Below are 23,662 nucleotides of genomic sequence, written 5' to 3' on the forward strand. Positions count from 1 at the left end.
TCATAGAAAATTATATGCTGATTTGACTGTAGATTTGGAGTTATTGTGCATTTAAAATGAATTGTGCTATTCCAAATATTGCTTCCAGATTCCCAGTCCCCAAGTTTTCTTGGATTCCATTCATTCATTTATTTATCTATCTAATTATCTATTTATTTATTCAGTGACACAGTGTGGAGTTGGTCCTTCTGGCCCTTCGAGCCAGGCCACACCAGCAAACCCAACTCCATTAACCCTAACCTAATTTCAGGACAATTTACACTGATGATTAACCTACCTAGTATGCCTTTGGACTGTGGGAGGAAACCAGAGCACCCGGGAAAGCCCTCGCGGGGACGTACAAAGACTCCTTACAGAATGGCGCTGGAATTGAACTCTGAACTCTGGAATTCCCTGAGCTGAGATAATATCGCGCTGAACCGCTATGCTATGGTGAAGGCAATCCTACGTAGCTGATGGGTGAAGTGCTCAGAGATTGAGACTCAACAACAGTGAAGCAACAGCAATGATCTTTCCAAGCCTGGATGGTGTGCGAGGTAGAGGGAAACTCCCATGCTCCAATCTGCTCTTGTGCTCTTTGGTAAGGAGTCATAGAAGAACACCACAGCACAGAAAAAGGCCCTTTGGCCCATCTAATCTGTGCCAAACTATTAATTTGCCTAATCCCTTCAATCTGCAACTGGCCCGTAGCCCTCCATAACCTTCCTATCCATGTACTTACCCAAACTTCTCTTATATGTTGAAATCAAACCCTTATTATTTCCACTGGCAGCTCGTTCCACACTCTTACCACCCTCTGAGAGAAGATGATTTCCACCCCCCCCCCCCCCCCCGTATTCTCCGTAAACATTTCACCCTCCATTCCATGGCCTCTGGTTCTAGACTCACCCAATCTCAGTGGAAAAATTCTGCTTGTATTTGCCCTTTCTATACCCCTCATACTTTTGTATACCTTTACCAAATCTCCTCTCAACCTTTACTTCAGGAGTAAAGTCCTAACCTGTTCAAACTTTCCCTATAACTCAAGTCCCGGCAACATCCATGTAAATTTTCTCGGCACACTCTCATATTTATTGACATATACCTGTGGGAGGAAGCAGGTTTTTTTAGGTGGGGGGAGGAATGTCAAATTAACATACTTTGTCAATAACTGACATTACATTAAATACCACAACAAGCCCATCTCCATTTTGCATAATTCTAAAACTCATATTTTCCAGGATCTGCAGAGATGGTATTTCATTGCAGATTGATTTAGCAGAGGACAACAACATTTGGATGTACCGGTGCACGCACTGCCTGACATGGGGGAGGGGAAGAAGGCGACTGGATGAAGACAAGACATTTCCAGTACAGGGTGAGCCCTTCAGTGCTCAGATTCAGTTATTTATCACATGTACATTGAATTGTGCTGTTTGTGCTAACGATCAGCAGTACCTGAAAGCACACACTGGGGACAGCCGTAAATGTCGCCACAAAGTCCGGGCCCAACAGAGCATGCCCACAATGCTCACAGAACACAACAAAACTGAACCTATCAAGCGCCAAAGCAACAACAGCCGATCAAGTCCAATCCCTTTCTTCCTTCCCTCACACCCAAACACACGCATACTCTAACCCCTGGACATGCCATCTTGGGCCTTCAGGCTCCAGCGGTTCTTGGATTCTTAGAACAGAGAAGTAAACCAAGACAATTCCCCATTCAGTGAGACCATGGCTGAGTGGTGACCCAGTGCCTTTGTCACGTACCCCTTAATGTCTTGAGTGAGCAAAGTTTTGATGATCGCTTGTTTCAAATTAACAACTGCTCTGGAGAATGAAATGCTCTACTTAACCTCCTGGCTTTCCTCATTGGCTACCATCAACGTGCTGGTTCCGTTCACCACTACAGGCTTGTACAACTTCCCCTTAAATCACGGTTCCCAACCTTTTTTATGCCGTGGACCGTTAAGTAAGGGGTCTGTGGATGGACCCCAAGTTAGGAAGCCTTGGTTTAAATGGATCCAAGTAATTCACCTCAACCATTCTAACCACTCTCTGCATATAGAATCTCTTCACTTCCATGCTTGATTTATTACTGATCTCCACATTTTGTATCTCCAACTATTGCTCTTGCCTGCAAGTGGAAACACCTCCTATCCTTCCATAATTTTAAAGACTTCTACAGGCCACCCTTTATTAGCATTTATTTTTCATGCGGATTTAAGGGGCACAGACTGTTCAATTGTGATTTTGTAATGAAACACTCAGCAGTTCTTAAGGGGTGGGGGAAAATCTCATTAAACTCTATCGAATATTAAAAAGGCTTGGATACAGTGGACCAGGAAAGAATGCTTTCAATAGTGGAAGAGTGCAGCACCAGAGGGGACAACATCAAAATAGAAGGACATCCCTTTAGAACAGAGATGAGGAGGAATTTCTTCAGCCAAGAAGCTGGTGAATCTCTGGAATTCATTGCCACAGGTGGCTGTGGAGGCCAAGTCCACGGATATATAAAGCTGAGGTTGATAACTTCCTGATTAGTAAGGTGTCAAAGGTTATGAGGAGAAGGCAATGAAATGGGATTGCAAGGGAATAATAAATCAACCACAATGGAATGGTGAAACAGACTGGATGGGCCAAATGGCATAATTCTGTTCTTAAGTTCAAAGTAAATTTATTCTCAAAGTACATAAATATCACCATATACAACCCAAAGATTCATTTCTCATTACTTTGAATTTCTTTGAAAAGTGCAAACCAACACAATGAACAAAGGTCCAGCAGAAAACCATTAACTCACCAGTTTTCATTGTTTATTTGATCTCCAAATCCTGGTGTGTCAATAACCGTCAAGTTCATCTTTACTCCTTTTTCTTCAATAACTAGAAGAAGAAAATTGCATCATGAAGATTAGATAGATGAAGTGAATAGCTGCAGGAGAACAGAAATGGCTTGATGTAACCCTGTGGAATGCAAATACAACCTAGAAATTCAGCCCAGACCAGTAGTACTCATGTGTCCAGTTATGTCAGCATAATTAAATATGCTCAAGTAAACCAAACTTTCCCCATTTGAACCACTCATATCTGGTAAAATAAGAGTCTAACACTGGTTATATTTTTCTTTTATTTCTTTTCAGAGATACAACATAGTAATACGCCCTTTCAACCCACTGAGTCCACACCACCCACTTACACATGACCAATTAACCTACTGACCTTGCGGCTTTGGAATGTGGGAGGAAATCAGAGCACCCGGAGGAAACCCACACAGTCAGCCTATAGTAGGGTAGGGGTTAGTGAGCTGTGGGCATGCTATGTTGGTTCTGGGACCTTTGCGGGCTGCGCAGCACAACCCTCGCTGATTTGATGCGATTTGGTGCAAACACAGTTTTCATTGTATGGTTCAATGCACATGTGACAAAATAAAGCTAATCTTTTTAATCTGTCCGGGTTGAGCAGTAGCTGGTGCAAAAAACAATTGTCGACGTTTCAAGTTGAAACCCTGCAGCAGAAAAGCCATGACCCAGTAGGAGGACAAAATAAATTAACAAGAGAGTAGTGACCAACGCTTAAGTGGTATTACCCAGAAATTTATCCTCAGGGGTTTTCAGTATATAGCAAAAGCTACAGGTTTAATCTAAGACACAAGAGATTCTGCAGATGCGGATATCTGGGTCAATGTGCACAAAATGCTGGAGCAACTCAGCAAGGTAGGCAGCATCTATGGAGGGAAATAGACAATCAACTTGCATTATGATGTTAACTCTATTTTCTCTTCCCACAGATGAGATCTGACCTGTACAGTATTTCCAGAATTTTGTGTTGTATGTTAGATTTACAACATCTGCATTGTTTTCTCCTACTGAGGTTCAGCTTTGTCTCTGAAACCTGGGTCTATTGACTATAATGGATTTCAGAAACTCAGCACATAACATTTCAAGCTTTAATGTGACAAGAGGAGCTTTCAAGTAATGTTTCTATGAACTCCTAGCTGTAGCAGAAAAGAAAAAAAATCTCCTGAGTTCTGGCTTCAGTCTTTTTGAGGGCATGGGCCATAAATATTATATGGCATTATGACAAAGGTTCAACAGAATAAGACTAAAAGATAGGAGCAGGATCCAGCCATTCGACCCATCGAGTCTGTTCTTCCATGTCATCATGGCTGATTTATTATCCCGCTCCTCTCATTCTCCTGCTTTCTCCCCGTAACCTTTGACACAGTTACTAATTAAGAAACTATCAATCTCCGCTTTAAATATAACAACAACATGGCCTCCACAACCATTTGTGGCAATGAATTCCACAGATTCATCACCTCCTGGCTAAAGAAATTCCTCCTCATCTCTGGTCTAAAGAAATATCTTCTGTTCTGACACTCTGCCCTCAGATCCTAGCCTTCCCCACTGTAGAAAACACACCCACTCTACCTAAGTCTTTCAATATTTTATAGATTTCAATGATATCCCTATCATTCTTCTAAACTCCAGTGAGTACAAGCCCAGAGCCATCAAACGCTCCTCATATGGTAACCCTTTCGCTGTCTTGATCTTTCCCGGTGAACCTGAGTACTCGACTCATTTCAGTTCTGAGTTTTCATGAAGTGCACTGGGGATACGTGCTCTCTCAAATATACCGCTCAGCCAGTTGTCACTGTGTTTAATGGAATGATTTATATTCTGTGGCCTAAGGGGTTACTGTAAACTAACCAGCCGCTTGCTACTTCAGATTTCAAAAGGAAGTTTCAGGTATTTATCTGAGTCAAATGAGTCATACACGAGCAAGATCAAAACTAGACGCAGGTCCTTTGTAGAAATGGGAAAAGAAACTTTACAGATACAACATTTGTCAATTGCAGAACTTACACAAGGTGAATTATGTCACTGTTTTATAATAATCAATTTTATTTGCACTGATCATCAGGAAATGAACTAGGGATTTATGGTTACAGTTTTGCTTGTGTTCATTAATTATATTATTACATGCAATGGAGGGGAATGTTGGTTTTTATAGGTAGCTTTTACGTCTTAACTCAGAGAACTTCAAAATTGCCCCCTCAGGATTCTATTAAATCTCCACCTTAAACCTGTGCACCTTTAATTCTCGATTTTCTTTCTCTGGGGGAGAAAGATGGCGTGAAGCTCCTCATGGTTATATATATTTCTGTAAGGTCACCCCTCAGTCTCCTATTTTCCAGAGGAAAAAATGTCCCAACCCGCTCAACCTGCTCTCCATAACACAGCCCCTTGGGTCCCAGCAACATCTGCATTCACAGAGGGCTGGTGGTTGCTGTTTGTTCCGTGCTGGGTAGACAGGAGAGCAGCTGGCATCTCAGACCGAGACTGTTGGCATCCCACCACCATTGAAAAAAAATCCACACTGAGTCACTTTCAATGCTGTCTCCAATGAAGTGCAAATGAATTTTACCTCCAGTGGTAAGTTGCAATGTAAAAAATAGCAGCTATTTGAGCCCAGCTATTGGGTAACTATGGTTACACTCTGCACAAGCTTCCTTCCAACTTCTCTCTGTCTATCCAGCCTCCTCTTAAACATACACATGCTTTTTGCCTTGTCCACTCCCAGGGGCAGCCTGTTCTGCAGTCCAGATGCTCTCTGAGCAAAAGCATCTCTCCTGACTGAGCAGATCACTGTTGATCTTGTTCTGGAGAGCTCCACAGGAGAAAAGAGCCTCACATCTGACTACACCCTCTCAGTCTTTCTCTTGGGTGTCTCAGTCCTTCCTGAAGAAAATTTACAAGGATGCCATGGGTCTGGAGCACCTGAGTTACAAGGAACAATTGAATAATTTACGACTTCATTCCTTAAAACGTAGAAGATTGAGGGGAGATTTGATACAGCTATACAAAATTATGGGGGTGTGTATATATATATATATTAAATGCAAGCATATTTTTTCCACTGAGGTTGGGTGGAACTTTAACCAGAGGTCATGGGTTAAGGGTGAAAGGTGAAAAACTTAAGGGGCGCACAAGGGGAAATTTCTTCACTCCGAGGGTACTGAGAGTGTAGAATGAGCTGCCAGCACACGTGGAGAATGCGAGCTCGATTTCAAAGTTTAAGAGAAGTTTGGATAAGTACATGGATGGGGGCTATGGTCCCAGTGCAGGTCGATGGGAATAGACAGTTTAAATGGTTCAGCATTGATTAGGTGGGCCAAAGGGCTTGTTCGTGTTCTGTACTTTTCTATTACTCTATGACTCTCTATGACTTCCTGAGGCATAGATAGATACAATTCCAATGCAGGCAAATGCAATAGTGGTTGGCAAGGCCTGTTTCTGTGCTCTATTACAGATACAAACGCTGTAGTTAGACCAAAGAACAGTACATCATGGGAACAGGCCCTTCAGCCCATGATGTCTGTGCTGACCATAATGCCAATTCTATCTGCACATAATCCATGCTCCTAAATGTCTCTATTATATTAGCTTCCACTATAATCCCTGGCAGCTTGTTCCAGACATCTGCCACCCGCTGTATAAAAATAAACTTACCCCACCTTAAACCCCCCCCCCCCCCTTAAGTGCACATCCTCTATTATTTGACATTTCTACCTGAGGGGAAAGAGTGGTGGGGTGGAGATACGTCTCTACCAAAGGAGGTGTAAGCAGCTCCTTCCCTCTGCTAGCCTGTAGTCACCCTTGACCAAGGTGTAGCACCTGCTTAAGGCTGATTTTCACTTCTGTGTCGCTCTACGCCATAGCAAGCATGCATTGGTGTGCATCAAAATGCTAGTTGGTGGTGGGGTTTCTGTGCCATTGTGTTGAGTTTCTTCGTGAGAGACATGGACGAGGAAATGCACTTCAAACATTTTTGCATGTCGACGGGTAGATTTGACGATTTGGTTCATCTATTTCGCATCGGTGTACAGACGTGGCGGAGAAGAAGCAACCGGAAACGCGTAGGAGGAAATGCCATGCTGCCAAGCGGACCAATCACAGTTGTTGTGGTCTGCGTCACCGCAACGCGCGAGTTACTTTTTTGGGGAGGTGCACGTCACCCTGCGGCGTAGGGTGCGCGGTATCTATGGCGTACATGCAATGCAGCAGCATAAATCAGGCTTTAGCCCCCGATCAGGGTCACATGGTGGATGGTCACATGAGCAGCTAGTGCATATCACAAGTGCTGGTCACGTCAGCACTGATGCCAGGCAGACAATTTCTGAAGAGTATTGGTGATGGTTGGGGTCACCCATCTTGTTAAGACACTGCTCAGAAGGTGGTAATGGCAAACCACTTCTCTAGAAAAATTTGCCAAGAACAATCATGATCATGGAGAGACCATGATTACACATGTCATACGACATGGCACACAATGAACAAACAGATCGGGCTCCTGTCTTCCTTATCAATGCCTCTAATAATTTTACAAACTTCTATCATGTTTACCCTCGGCTCCTAAACTCCAAAGATAAAAAAATAATGTAACCTCTTGACAGAGCGACTACGCTCTAATGTCAGAGGGTAACCTTTTTACACAGAGAGTGGCAGTGTCGGGGTCGGGGTAGAGGCAGATACATCAGGGACAATTAAGAGACTCCTAGATAGGCACATGAATGATAGGAAAATGGAGGAAAAAAATAGAGGGAAGGGTTAGATTGATCTTTGAGTAGGTTAAAGGATTAGCACAACACTGCGGGCCGAAGGGCCTGTACTGTCCTATACTGTTCCATGTTCAAGGCAGCATTCTGCACCCTCTCCAAAGTATCCATATCCTTTCTGTAGTTGGACAACCAGAACTGCATGCATTACTCCCAGACGACCTCACCCAATTTTAATGCGGGCGCAGGACACACTTGGAATTGTAATATGTCTGTTTAAATTACTGGTGCCCTGTCCTACTGCCTGTGTAGTGTCAGAAAGGAATTTCAACACCGTTTAGTTTAGGTTGAGGGAATGCCACTGCTATTGTCCCATCACTCAGTGCAACCCCCTGTCCTGTCGGTGAAGGGTGAGTGATGACATGAGAGGAAGCCCGGCCTCCCACAGAGACACCGTGGCCTTATCTAACCCTGTCCCTCAAGCTGGGAGACATGACACCCGGTCTTCCTTTGATGAGTTCCAGCAGATAAGCGAGCCAATTTGTGATACTCGGGCCTCGGCAAAACCTCTCCCACCACCTTGTAAATGATCCAACGCTTTGATGAGTCACACAGCCCAGCTATCTTCCTGGGGGTGGGGGTGTGCCAGATTTATTCTTAAAGGGGTCCTTACACTTATATTGTTCTAGCCTGTTTCAGCTCCTGTAAGAAGGTGCTTTAAAACTTGACAGATGGACTGTTACGCATCAGCAACTCTTCCTGTTTACCTTTTAATATAATTCAATTCACAGAGTCCTGTAGAATGAAAACAGGACTTTCCGCTCACGAAATTCACAGCGACCCTCAATCACCCAGTGGAAATAATCCTATTTTATTGCTTGTATCCCAATTAACACCACCCCAACCCCCACACTATCACCTCTTTGCCTGCCACAAATCTCAACTGGGGTAACTTAGTTGCTAATTAACTTACCATTGTAGTTTTAGCATATGGGAGGAAATTGGAGGCGCCCACCAGAACTGGGAGTGAGCATGCAAACTCCGCACAGAAAGTACACACGACCAGGGTCGGTTGGACCGGAATCTCTGGAGCGGTGAGGCAGGAGCACCTACCATCACTGGGTCAGTATATGGGAGCTGGTCCATTGTGGCAGGCACCCACGTCTTTTCATAAAGTCATACAGCACAGAAACAGGCCCTTCAACCCAACTGCCCCTTGCCAACCATAATTCCTATCTGCGCTGTCTCATTCACTCATTTTTGGCTCATGTCCCTTTAAATCTTTCCTATCCATTCACCTGTCCAAATGCCTTTTAAATGTTGTTCATGTGCCTGGCTCAACTGCTTCCTCTGCCAGTTCTCTCCATTTACAGACCAATGCCTGTAGCTTCTTTCAATTCTCTCCCCTCCCACCTTAAATCTATATCATCTAGTTCCTGATTGCCCAGCCCTGGGAGAAACTGTGGTCATATACCATACCAATACCACTGTGATATCACCCTTCCCCCCTCCAACCTCACTAACATTTATCATTCACTCCAGTCCAACACTCCTCAACCTCACTCCATAACTCAGTTCCTTGAGTCCCCGGTAACACACTCTGCAGCAGACTGGCCTGGTATGGAAACAGTAATGCCCAAGAATGGAAAAGTTGCACAAAAAATGGTGGATACAGCCCAGTCCATCACAGACAAAACCTTCCCCATCACTGAGCGCATTTATAAGAAGCACTGCCTCAGGAAAGCAGCATCCATCATCAAGGACCCCCAGTATCCAGGCAATGCTCTCTTGTTGCTACTGCCATTGGGCAGGATGTACAGCAGCCTTAAATCCCACACCACCATGTTCAGGCACAGTTATTACCCTACAACATTTCAGCCCCTGAACCAGTGTGGATAATTTCACTCACCTCAACACTCAACTGACTCCACAAACTATGGATTCAATTTCAAGGACTCTACAATTTAGGTTATCTATTTACCTTTTAAAATTATTTTTTGCACATGGATATTTGTTAGTCTTTGTTATCTATAGATTTTTATAAATTCTATTGTATTTATTTTCCTGTAAATGCCTGCAAGAAAATGAACTTCAAGGTAGTATATTGAGACATATACTGTACGTACTTTGATAACAATTTTGTAGCCTGGGGGAAAAATACACACGTAGGATGATTAATACTTTTTTGGGTCTTAAATTCCTTTATCTGTTTTAGATGTTTTATTGCAGAAAGAGGATATCAAAATAAAAACGATAAAATAAATTTAAAAAACTGTTCCCACTATTACAATTTCAGCTTTACTTCTGACCACACCCTTGTTATGTATGCAATATGAAAATAACAAAACCAACACCATAGTGGCAATTATTTGGCACACACACATGCTTAACCTCCCAACACATATAGGCTAGACCTTGAAATGGGATCTCCTTGCTCACCCTAGTAAGCCGATTAAGGAACTTTGCAATCACACTATCCTGCAATGATCAATTTACTTGCGAAAATCCTTCCTCACCAAATCTGGGAAAAGATTCCAAACACCGCCCTTTCTAGAGCACGCTGACTCTTCATCATTCGCAAAATGACACCACCATTTTCTCTTAAAGGCACAGGCAGCTATTTTAGCATTACTAAGGTGAATACATAAGTGCACTCTAACAACAAAAAAAATGATATTCAACAGTCACTTGGTTGCAATAATTTTACTTAGAACTGAACTGCAATATTCCAAATGCAACCTCATCAACATCTTGAACTTCTGTAGTCAGTGCCCTGCGTGATGAAGGTCAACATGCCAAAATTCTCTTTCACCACCCTGTGTGCCTGTGATGCAGAGATCCATGGATTTGTAATCCTAGGCCCGTTACATGACTTTAATACTTAAATCAGATCCAGCCATTCCTTTTTGCAGACCACTGCAAAAATGTTTGGCTAAATTCTGTAGGGTGTTAAGTTGAATCGTTTTAGAAGTCATAAGATGAGATAATTTGATCTGACTTCATGGATTATACCTCTCTGTTGCCACCTCAGCTTTCAATCTCAATGTTTTTGAATATGTGGCCCATAATAGTAATGTCTGATGTAGTTGCGATCTCTGAAGCAACAGGACGGAAGTCTGCACATCCTTTACAAAATGTTAAGCCTGAGTACTCGATTCAGGACAAACCTCAATGAACAGTAGGAGAGTTTCCAGTGCCTTCCATTAACCATAATCTCTGTCAGTGTCTCTGAAAGCAACCATTGCACGTTTATCAGACAGCTGGTGGTGGGATCTTGCCGTGCATCGGTTGCCCGCCCACAGTGTAACAGTGATGGTACTTTAAATGCGTAGAGGCCTGATCGAGTTTAGAGCCTGCAGTGCAGGTTTTGGCAACTTGTGTCTCATCAGGACTCAAAACACTACACGGTCCATCTATTTCAGAGAGAATTGGTTAGTTATAGCTCAAGTGCAAACCATTCTGATTGGCAGTTGTACCAGAGCCTTCACCACAGATGTCATCCCACCTGTGATGGGCCAAAGTTTTATCCTCTAAGAGTGCCGTTAATTGGTTACAACAATAGTGAACTAATTGGAGGAAGCTGAAGCGGGAATTAGGTAGCAAGGCTCTCAAGGAGGACTAACTGGAGGGAGGCAGTGGAAGCATCCTCCTCTGGGGCCTTCAGCGTCCCCGCATTGAAGGACGGTACAGCTCCCTCTCTCTCCCTCTGGGTAGTCCTCAGGTCTGAGAGTAACTTGCTTCCATTGTGGTTCTGAGGTAGCTGATAAACCAGTGTGCATCCGCTCAGTACTGTACCACAGCCTGACCGCTGTGCTTAACTCTCTCGAACAGGACTTGACCCCATAATCTTCTGAGTCAGAAACAGGAAAAGCTGCCGTCTGCAGTAAATCTTGTCGATGCATGCTTTTACTCAGAGGATGGGGAAATATTCCATGCTACTTTTTTTTTGCCTTACCTTCCCTCAAAGTAGCTCAGCTGGTGAGATGCTTGTTTATTTGACAACGAGCCAATCCTTTGACGCCAGAATCAGACCGGTCACTTGGAATTGACACACAGCCAGATTACGATTGAGGCTCCACTCATTCAGCAAGATGGACCAAGAGTGCCAATGGAGAAGGTAAACTGAAGGTGTGTTGGTCCTGGAGAGGGCCCAGAGGAGGTTCCCAGGAATGCAAGGCGTAAAGTATGAGGAGCATTTGATGTCTCTGGGCCTGCACTTGATGGAGTTCAGAAGGATGCCTTAATGAAACCTACAGAGAGTCTAAGATCTGAGGGCATAACTACAGAATAAAGAGTTGTCTCTTCAGAACTGAAATGAGGTAGAATTTCTTCAACCAACTTGTGGAATTGGCTCAGAGGGCATCAGAGGCCAAGTCAATGAGCGTACTTAAGGGAAAGATTAATAGGTTGTTGATTGGGAAATGGGTTGAGGGTTCAGTAGAGAAAGTTTGAGAATGGAGTTGAAAAAAATCAGCAGTGACTGAATGGAGGAACAAACTCGATGAGCCAAATAGACTAATTCTGGTCCCATATCATACAGTAAACCTTGGGAGGTTAAAGTCACACCCAAAAGCAAAATGCAATAATCTAGCCCCTACACTTCAACCAGTTCCTCCTTTAAGGTGCTGGGGAGTAGGTACAGAGGAGAGGTCAGGGGTAAATTTTTTACTCAGAGAGTGGTGAGTGCGTGGAATGGGCTGCCGGCAACAGTGGTGGAGGCGGATACGATAGGGTCTTTTAAGAGACTTTTGGATAGGTACATGGGGCTTAGAAAAATAGAGGGCTATGGGTAAGCCTAGTAATTTCTAAAGTAGGAACATGTTCGGCACAACTTTGTGGGCTGAAGGGCCTGTATTATGGTGTAGGTTTTCTATGTTTAACAACAGGAAGCCATGCAGCACAGTACAGCTTTTCAAAGTGTTACACAATTAGCCTTTACAACTGGTAATGAGAAAATTTCAGGAAGACACTGTCAGGCATCCTACTATTAAGTTCAAGAGCTTTGAAAACTCTCAATAAACTGACGTACGTCACTGCAGAGGGTTCTTTGAAGATCGAGGGCTTTTACTTGTCACTTTGCGCCTACAAGCCAATACTTGCCAAGATATACAGAAGAAGCTTTTACATAGGCCTTTAAAGGATAATCTGAAATCATTATATAGCATTTCTCTCTTGACAGTAACTTTAAAGCAATATTTGCAAAAGGGTTGTGAATCCATAACTACATTTAAATTATGCCTCGCCACCTAGTTGTCAAATACAGAATGCTTTGTAGAAGATGAGGATTTCACACCCACTCTCCTAACATCAGTGTGAAAAGGCACGTCTGTTTAGATACCCGCATGCTCTGCGAGCTGTTAAGATTGACCACGCTGGCGCCACTGACTCAAAATAATGGAAGGGGTTTCCTTATCTCAAGTCAGTTATGGTTTCACAGCTTTCCAATGGATGCAAAGCATGTGTTAGCAGAAGCGATTTCATGTTGCACTTTGAGGCTTCTCCACCACGTGAGAGGGGGGCTTTTCTTTCAGATCCCTGTCAGCCGCCGTGCTGATAGTGAGCTCATCCTTCAGCTGTTTGTTGAGCTACGCAGTCCTTCAAGAACTTCCCCAATACAATAAGGGTCATAGAAGTTTACATCACACTTTGGTCTGTCTGGTCCACGCTAAAATATTACTCTGCTTTGTCCCATTGACCTGCACTCCATACCCCTCCCAGCCATGTACTTATCCAGATTTCTCTTAAATGTTGAACTCAAACCCTCATCCACCCCTTCTGCTGGCAACTTGTTCACCCTCTGAGTGATGAGGCCCTCATGTTCCCCTTAAAAATTTCACCTTTCACCCTTAACCCATGATCTCTAGTTCTAGTTTCACACTACCTGCTTGCATTTAGCTTATATATAGCCCTCATAATTTTTATATACCTCTATCAAATCTCCCCTCGTTCTCCTACGTTCCAGGAATCAGGTGCTAACCTATTCAACGTTTCCCTATAACTCAGGTCCTCCCATCCTGGCAATACTCTTGTAAATTTTCTCTGTACTCTTTCAATCTTACTGATATTGTTCCTATACGTAGGTGACCAGAACTGCAATATTCACAACAGTCCATATTAAGCCTCATCAACATCTTACACAGAGCGTTTGTGAAAGGGTTGCAAATCATGTTCTCAATACTTATTGCTTGTTTTTTTTCTCTCTCTTTTTGTATTTGCATAGTTCATTGTCTTTTACACATTTGTCTATCTTGTTGGGTGACGGCTTTCAATGATTCTGCAAGAAAATGAATCTCGGGGCTGTAATGGTGACACATATGTACTTTGGTAATAAATTTGATTTGTCTTTGAACTTTGAAATACTGAATCCCAATACCTCAATAAACTGGTGAGGCTGGGGACCATGAATATTCCCAAAATTGAGTATTTTGTTGCCCTGGGACTTTGAGGATGAAGAAAGCAACAGGGAGACCAGTACTGGTAGTGATTTACTGAGCAAATGCATCAGATTCAGAAAGGACAGCAGATGGCTAACTCCAAGCTTTGATGAAGTACAAGTTATATTTATTTATGGATTCCAGATCCTTTTGCAAGTAGGTCTTCGTTTAGGTTTTTTAGGCAGCATGGTGGTGTAACATTTAGTGTAACACTAATGGATCACTGGCGAATGGGATTCAGTTCTTGCCGCTATCTCTAAGCAGTTTGTCTGCTCACACCGTGACCTTATGGGCTTGTTCCCCCTATGACTGTATACCCTTCCTTGTTCCTATGTTTCACAATACAGAGAATTAGTTGTCCATTTTCAATTATAGATAATGATTATCTAATAGTTGTTTGGCTTCACTGAAATTATGAAAGTAGAACATGTCTAGAAATTACTTTATTATTAATTGTAAAGTATTTTAAAATATAACTTTTAAAATTTTTGTTGATTTGTTCATAAATTGGTTGATGGAATCAAGGTAGTTAGCTACATGGTGGCTAGTATTAACAGGGAGGGCTGAAGGGGCTGATTCTGTGTTGTAGTGCTCTATGATTCTAAGACACTGTCCACTTCAAATACTATCATGGGATCACTTGCATCCACCAACACATTTGGTTTAAGGTTTCAGCTAAACAGCAGCAGCTCTTGGGATCTGTCTACTCAGAACTGGCATTGACTTGATGGGCCGAATGGTCTCCCGCTCTACCTTGATTATCCTATAATATCACAGCCAATAAGCACTGTTCCTTTCCGTTTCCCACAAAGACGTTCCACATTGTTTGTATATCGCTGAAGGAGATGTACAATACTGTACAAAAGTCTTAGGCACATAATATGTAGCCAGAGTCATTTGAACAGTACAGTATTTGCCAACATGGAGTGGAGAGCGAGTTTGTAAAACTGGTAGGAGCAGAGGATTTTAGGAATGGCGAGGGTGGAGTGCTGCGGGAGGGGTGTGGGACAGGTGGTACAGAAGGAGTGCCAGGGGCTGGGAGGGATGGTGCGGGGCCAGACACCCCCCAGCCCTGAGACACCAACTAGGTTCATTTGATTCCAAACAATTAGTTCATTAATCATTGCAGAATGCCTCTCTGGTGCTTCCCAGTCCCTCCCCTCTCACTTCCCTTTTTCCCAACATGATTCCCCTCTCCCTGTCCCCTTCCCACTCTCAGTCCACAATAGAGACCCATATCAGAATCAGGTTTATCAACACTCAAATAATGTCATGATATTGGTTTTGTGTGTGGTATCAGTACTGCTGTACTATACAAAAGTCTTAGGCACCCAAGCCATATATATGCACCGAAGACTTGCACAGTACTATGGCTCTGCTAGTTCTCGTTGCCTTGACAGAATATACTTGAAAATTAATTAAATGGATTAGAGTTAAAGGCTGCAATGAGATTTGAACCTCTGACATGTTTACATGGAGCAAATGCTTGCCTAATTTAATTGTTGAAGTCCTCGGACTCCATTAGCGTTAATGCGAGTAATGGTGGGATTAGCAATTACTAACAGTTTGTCATCCAGTTCATTGAATGCAAATATTTACTTAGCTATGACGATATAGTTCCTTGTTTTGTGGCTCAAGATCAACGGATGAGCTGCAGAAATCAGAAAACTTTGGGAAGGAAAATGAAGAGCTTGAATACATAAGGTCTAATGAACAAGATTTCAAACTGATTATCAGGTGATAGGTGTTAACATTTCCTGAGCATCACTTTGGACTATAGGACGTAACTCTGCTAGTTCAATTGAGTCTGCTTCAGGCTAAAATACTGTTATACAGGCTTTCCCTGTCCACATTTAGTTTACTCTTGTTATTGTAAGGCTGTATGATAAGGAATAAAGACAGGTCTATGCTGTGCTGGCGTGCCAGGCTCCCCTAATGAAACACAGAAAACCTAGAGCACAATACAGACCCTTCGGCCCACAAAGTTGTGCTGAACATGTCCCGACCTTAGAAATTACTAGGTTTACCCATAGTCCTCTATTTTTCTAAGCTCCATGCACCTATCCAAAAGTCTCTTAAAAGACCCTATCGTATCCGCCTCCACCACCATCGCCAGCAGCCCATTCCACGCACTCACCACTCTCTGAGTAAAAAACTTACCCCTGACATCTCCTCTGTACCTACTCCCCAGCACCTTAAACCTGTGTGCTCTTGTGGCAACCATTTCAGCCCTGGGAATGGTCTCTCAACTGCATCAATGAATTATCCAGCTCAACCGAAGGCCGTTCAGCCTATCACATCAATGGAAGTGTGTGACGGAAAGCACTCGGTGAACATAATTTACATGCACACACACACACCCTTGTCATTATGGTGAATGTACACACAAAGCAATGTGCTGTGTGCAAAAATATCTCTCTTGCAATCTTTGTCCATTCACCTAAAATGTGCCCCATTGTTTCCTACGTTTCTGCCACTGGCAACCGTGTTCCCCTTTTTTAACCAATCAGAAACAGTCATGAACCTTTAGAAGTTGACATTTCTCATGCTTGTTCAAGAATGGTATGTGCAGAGACGACTGTATGGTCGGCAGGCCATGTAGACAGAGTAGCATAAACACTCAGATAATACTGCCTATAATTGGCACCATCTCCAAGCTATGAAAGACATGGGCCCAGAGGCTGTCTGTTCTGCAGTTGTGTCACAGGACGAACTCCCACATATGAATACAAACACTTTGCTAACCACAAGGCCCATCAGATTAGCTATCATAAAGCATGAAGCCCATCTCTGCATCACACATTTTGATTGCAGAGATTAAGTTAACAGTAAATGCAGACAAGAGCTGGAACTACTTGCTATAGAGTGCTGTTGGATTGTGAAGAGTACTCGTTCTGAAATTCCACAAGGAACGTATGTCTCTGGAGAGAAATAATCCCGACAAGGACTGTCAAAGCACTTGTTCTGTTCTTGGGGAGATACACACGTCTCCTTTCATAGCTATGGCAGGCAGTCATTTAAAGATTTAAAGATTAGCTTTGTCACATGTACATCGAAACATACAGCAGAATGTGTCGTTTGCATCACGGAGGTGCTAAGGGCAGCCCACAAGTGCCGTCACGCTTCCAACGCCAACAAAACAGTGACCCTTTCTAACCCTTATGTCTTTGGAATGTGGGAGGAACAATGGGAGAATGTACTAACTCCTTACAGACAGCAGCAGGAATTGAACCCTGATCGCTAATCACCGACGCTGTAATAGTGCTGCACTATCCGCTCCATTACAATGAAACTCCCAGCAATGGACTATGGAATATTGTGGTAAAAGCAAAAATAATTTTCTTATTTTACGGTCCAAGTAAAGCTAGGAATTTCTCTGCATTTGCTTGGACGAATGCAGGACTATAAAACCCCAAAGACCTTGACAGTGTTGATCAACAGGGGGGACCTTGGGATCCAATTCTTTAGCTCTCCAAACTCCTGAAGAAGGGTCTTGGCCCAAAATGCTGACTGTTTATTCATTTCCATAGATGCTGCCTGGTCCCAGGTCTGAAATGTCTAATATTAGAGGCCTATGTTTAATGTAAGGGGGAGGGAGTTCAAAGGAGATGTGCTGTTTTTTTCACTTACTAGGAGTAGTGGATGGTGCTGGAAGCAGAGCTTAAGAGGCTGTTAGGCACATGAATATGCAGAGAATGGAAGGACGTGGACAATATGTTGGCAGAAGAGCTCGGTTTAGTTGGATGTTTAATTAATTGGCACAATACTGTGGTTTGAAGGCCCTGTTCCTGTCACATTCCATGTTCTGTGTTCTATCTTTCTCAGCCTGACTGTGGCCAAGTTTGAGAAAGTGGTGCAAAACAGTCGTGTATTCCTGCCTCTCATGGACCCCGATCCGGGACATTTGTAAAGGCAACTGGTCCAGTTCCTGGCCACGCTACACATCCTGGGGGATCCCCGGGCATGCTAACCAACCTGGCTGAGTGTCCACAGGCCAAGCACCACGTTCGATTTCCCTGTTCTCCCCCGAGGAATGGGCTCTCTGGTATTGAATGTCCAGGCCAAATGCCCTATAACATGGCTGGACTGGTCACGAAGAGCCAATGTAAAACAGAAATGAGACCATTTTAAGAACATAATTTGACTGTGTGTACAATTTTCCACACCATGTGCAGAAAGCCAAGGTTTAACACTTCCTTCAGGCCATCAGATATTCAAAGCATTCGCTAACCACACAAAGGAGGAGAGTCACATCTTAAGAACAATTTAACATTTTACTAATGTCACTGTTGGGAAGGGAACACTCTGCTCTTTTTGCAACCCCAACATTCCCGGGTCAGGGAAAGCTTTCACTTCGCTCTGATCCTGAATCCCAGCCTCAGGGTAGGTGTCCCTGGAAACAGGCGGATTTATTTTCTCTCCGTGTTTCTCACACCAGTGGTTACAAAGGCTAACAAGATGAGATTTAGGTTGATGACTTTAAGCTCCAAGTCTGAGCCCGAAGGCCAAACACCCTCATCAGTCAACAGGGGAATGGAGGTTAAGGATAGGAGAACTGCTAATGCAAAAAACCAAGGGTACTCCGTGTTGGGAACTGTGTGATGTGCCTCGGCTGGTGAAAGGGCCATTTCTGCTAATGGTTAAAGCATGCAAAATTATGGAAAGCCCTGTATCACTCCCCTCTCGTGTTTCTCAGCATGCCACGTCCCCTCCCTCCCCCCAACTGCTCTTCCTTTAGTCCTCTCCTCACCTTGACTTTGGTGTAGAATTCTTATTTTTCCATGTATTTTAATTTTTCAATGACTGCTTGTATATTTATGTAATTCTCCAGTAATTATGGCACAGCTGCTTTTGTATCTTTCTGGAAGCTTATCAGCTTTCTGTACCAGGTGTCAAACCACTAATCTGCACGATAACATCTGACAGTAGAACTGATGTTGAAATTTGAAGAAGGAATGAGTTTGCCAAATGCACATTCAAGCGTTTGTGCAAGATACAAAGAATGGGTTTGAAACTCTGTGTATTGCAGTACTACGTTCATTCCTCACTAACATACGGAAGCGAATGTTGGACAAAATCAAAGTAAAATGAGGGGAGACTCGAAGCTGCAGGAATGTGGTTTTTGAGAAGAATGAAGAAAATATCGTGGAAGGACAGAGTAACAAATTAGGAAGTGTTGCAAAAAGCCAGAGTAAGAGGACAGCTGATATAACCGATCAGAAAATGGCAGCGCGAGTTTCTGGGACATACTGAGGAAAGAGAAGCTCGAACATCTTGCAGTGACGGGAAAAAACTGACAGAAAAAAAGTCACCATTGTCAGTGCACAGCATTCATGATTTACATCAAGAGATGGACAGACAAAAGTTTTGAAGAACTTATTAGAACTTCTCAGATTAAAGACAGGAGGTGGAAGACCATGATCATCCATGTCATATGATGATGATAATTGTTATCAACTGTTCTCTCTAGTCTGAGTATGAGACCACCATGAAGTGCTTTTTCATTTTTTCGTTCCTTTTGTTCTCTCAGCTCGTCTTTCTGCTCTTGTAACAGTTAACAAAAAGGTCTCATTTTTATGTTTAATGCCTCATTCTTGACTTCAGAAGAACATTTGGATCACAAAAACATCCACTCTTTCGCAAACAAATCCTGGTATGATTCGGGCAGTGGGGTGGAGATGCGTCTCTACCAAAGGAGGTGTAAGGCACTCCTTCGCTCTGTTAGCCTGCAGGTCACCGTTGGGCAAAGTGTAGTGCCTGCTTACACACCCCCCAATCAGGGTCATGGGAGCCGGTGGTGGATAGTTGTATGAGCAGCTGGTGCACATCCAAGGTCCTGGTTATGCGACCAATGACACCAAGCAGACCTTATCTGAAGAGTATTGATAATGGCCAGGGTGGGGTGGGGGGGGGGGGAGGAGGAGGGAGGTCACCTGCCTTGTAGAGGTACTGCCCAGAAGGAGGTAATAGCAAACTACTTTTGTAGAAACTTTTGCCAAGAACAATCGTGATCATGGATAGAGAAAAGGATAAGAACAACAGATGGAAGGGCAGATTAAAGACAGATGGAAGACCATGATCATATGACACGACACATAATGATGATGATGATAACTTGCACCATTAGGTCTGGCCTTTGGCTCTGGATTGGGTTGCCACACCAGGGAAGACACTGAAACAGCAGGGAATCAGACATCACAGAGAAACTTTGACTTGACAATGTAAATCGAGTCAACTTACACTGTGGCAAATGCATGCTTATAACTGAACGCACATCAAACACTTTAAACTTTATATTATTCTTTCCCTGAAACTTATTATAAATAAATGCTACATATCCGAAAATATACTTCTTACAAGAGATTCTGCAGGCGCTGGAAATCCAGAGCTACACACACAGACGTTTCTGTAATTTTAATATGGCTACAAATACATCCACACATCCAACTGCATTGCCAGTTTAATATTTCCCAAAATTCTGCATGTAGCCTCAAAGAAACTGTAATTAAAAGTCTTTAATACAGCTCCTTCTCACATTTACAGTACTGTACAAAGGTCTTATGCACATGTAAAAGAAATTCTGTAATATGAAGATGCTTTCAAAAATGATAAATTGTAAAGTTTCCAAATATCAAAAATAATTACTATAAAAAACAGTAAAAAACTAAATCAAATCAATATTTGGTGTGACCACCCTTTGCCTTTGAAACTTCATTCATTCTCTTAGGTACACCACCGTGTAGTTTTATAAGAAAATCGGCTGGTAGATTATTCAAAGCATCTTGGAGAACTTGCAGATTTTGGCTGTCTCGCTTGCTTCTGTTGCTCCAGGTTATCCCAGACAGCCTCAATGATGTTGAGATCAGGGCTCTGTGGAAGCTGTACCATCTGAAGTCATATAAAAAATCTAGCACGCCTCAGACTTTTGCACAGTACCGTCGTATTTGACCTTCTTATTTTATAAAGACCATAGCCCATTGATAAACCCGTGGAGGAGAATTTAATATGAGCATGTTGGTTTTCACATGGAAATATCCAGTTCCATTCTGACAGTATGCCAGTATAGCACCAGGAATCTGAACCACTGCCATAATCAATGCTTTCGGACCGTGAGGCCAAGCACAGGGAGGCTGGATACATCTATAACATTGCAGTTATGCTTCCAGTTAAACTTACTGTGGCTAATAGTTTGGAGCTCCACTGTTCTGGGAATTCTCTCCACGTAGTTGGGCATGCAGGACTTCCGGCTGACTTTTGACTTGAACAGGGTGTTCACCAAGGTCGACTTTCCAAGTCCACTTTCACCTGAGCAAGAGGAAAAACCAACACTTCAGCAAGAGCAGAAAATTCTATCTGTCTGCAGAGCACCAGAAAGCTTTAGCTTGTAAAATTCGAGCCGAGCGAAATGGAGAAATAATTTAGCCCATCTCCAGACGTGACTTACTGGTGATCAAATGCTTTCCAAACACTAAACCTAAAAGATACAATCTGGCTTTTGCTTTTCAATTTATTTTTGAATTCTTGCATGACTATTTTTTTTCTGAATATATAACTGTCCGTTAATGCTTAAATAGTTAATATAAATATTTATATTCGTGTTTAAAAGAATCATTTCCTAGAATCTCAATGCTTCAGCCTTTTTAATTCTCCTCTCTCACCCCAATCCCCAAGACAAGTCCATCCTGGGATGAATGAATTTTGAGCATTGTGGACAGTCATATTTCAAACCAACCATTTACAGTTCACTGAGTTGGAATGCATCATTCTCAGGAAAACCCACCATTTATCACTGGTGTGTTCATGATGGAATGATGGGAGGACAGCTCCATTTCACCAGTCATGGCTCTGCCCTTGGATGTGGGGATAACTTGAGGAATTGGATAATCTAATGTAAAAGCACTTCAATGGGTCTGCCTCCATCTACCCTGTTGAAGAGCACCATTAAAAAAGCACCATTGTTAAGGACTCCCACCATCCAGGCCATGCTCTCTACCAGTGGGCAGGAGATACAGGAGCCTTGTTCCACACCACCAGACTTAGGAACACTTATTAGCCTTCAACCATCAGGCTCCTAAACCAGTGTGGATAACTTCAGTCACAACAATTCTCAACGGATTCCACAACGCACAGTCCATTTCAAGGACTCTACAGCTCATGTTCTCAGTATTTTTTATTTGCACAATTTGTCTTCTTTTGTATATTGGTTACTTATATAAAAATTCCATAAATTCTTCTGCATTTTCATATTCATTTTCCTGTAAATGCCTGGAACAAAATTAACCTCAAGGTAGTATACGATAACTTACGTACTTTCATAAATAAATTTCTTTGAATACATTTTAAAAAATCCTTTTCCTTTTTAAAAACAAATTTATTATTGCTAACTAGGCTCAACTCCTGGAGTGTGAGACTTAAATCAGTTGATGGATTTTGCTAATCAAAATATGTTCCAACTTCTTTGCGATCCAACCAATATGGATATTATTTTCTCTTGCACAAGGGACAGATTCATTCCTGGCTGCCAAAGACCAAGTAACTGCAAAGTTAATGCAGCTGTTTAGATCATGAGGACACGGGACACATTTGATAACCACCCCATAGTCCCATTTTGATCATTCTGTGTAGGGACACCAGCAGCTGATCTCCCATTTAAATAAGGCATTGCATCGCAACACAACTATTGCACTAAAAGAAAATTTTAAAATATATACCTGCAATAAGTGTCAAAACATGGTAAATGTCTCTCCAAATATAAATGTTAATTTTATCCAATGAATCAGAATTCATAATTCGCTCTGGCATTAGACAGGAACTAGGAAGGGTAGACCACACTTCCTAACACTAATCCTAATTCTTAATAGAAGCTGATAATAAAATGATGACAGATTTGGTTCACTTCCCCTCCTTCTTCCATACTCCTCAATTTCCATAGTACCAAAAATATTGATTCATCCCAAATGTATTGCTAATAATTGGTCATCCACAGTCTTGTGGGACAGAGAAATCCAAGATCTTCTGCATGAAACTACGCTAGTCTTTGACAGCAGGATAATCTTCATTTGCCTTCCTCGCTCAACACAGCACTGAAAAACTGATCACTGAACACAACCTATGAACTCATTTTCAAGGACTCTACAACTCATGTTCTCAGCTTCACTTATTTATTACTTTTGCACATCGATTGCTTAACAGTCTTTGCGTGTGAGTAGCTTTTCATTGATTCTACTGTATTTCTTTGCTCTTCTGTGAATGCCTGCAAGAAAATGAATCTCGGATAGTATATGGTGACGTATACATACTTTTGATAATAAATTTACTTTCAATTTTGAATTAATCTTGAATTAATCACACTGAGTTGGTCAAACTTTGGTGCCCATGGATGCATCTTACAGTGGAGAAGTGAAATTATGTCAAAATTGTCTTTCAGCAAATCCTTGTGCTTTGAGTTTGGGTTTACGAGCTCGATTTAATCAGATTGATTGGTTAAAGTACTAATAAATCTGCCTCCTGGAATTTGTGTAAAAACTTGTCACTCCTCCTTTACTTAACCTCTGACCAGCCCCCAGCCCACAGTTTGATTTTAACTCGGGTCTATATTTGCAGAGGGGACATGGAATCTTCTCCTTTTTCTGTTGAGATTTGATTGAACTTATTGCTTCTGGACATCAAGTCGACTTCTCATAACGTAT

General features: G+C 42.5%; 1 protein-coding gene across 7 annotated transcripts in view; it reads right to left on the reverse strand.

Moving 5' to 3' along the window:
• LOC132399123 (septin-9-like) overlaps positions 1-23,662 on the reverse strand; it is a 434,472-nt gene that overhangs the window by 57,581 nt on the left and 353,229 nt on the right. For all 7 annotated transcript variants that reach the window (XM_059979124.1, XM_059979123.1, XM_059979122.1 and 4 more), the window contains 2 exons: positions 21,150-21,278; positions 2,783-2,864 (listed from right to left, as the gene is read on the reverse strand). In XM_059979124.1, coding sequence (XP_059835107.1) covers positions 2,783-2,864; positions 21,150-21,278 — 211 coding nt within the window. The remainder of the gene's footprint in view (positions 1-2,782; positions 2,865-21,149; positions 21,279-23,662) is intronic.

The sequence above is a fragment of the Hypanus sabinus genome, chromosome 9 (assembly GCF_030144855.1).
Source record: "Hypanus sabinus isolate sHypSab1 chromosome 9, sHypSab1.hap1, whole genome shotgun sequence".
In the NCBI taxonomy this organism is placed as follows: Eukaryota; Metazoa; Chordata; class Chondrichthyes; order Myliobatiformes; family Dasyatidae; genus Hypanus; species Hypanus sabinus.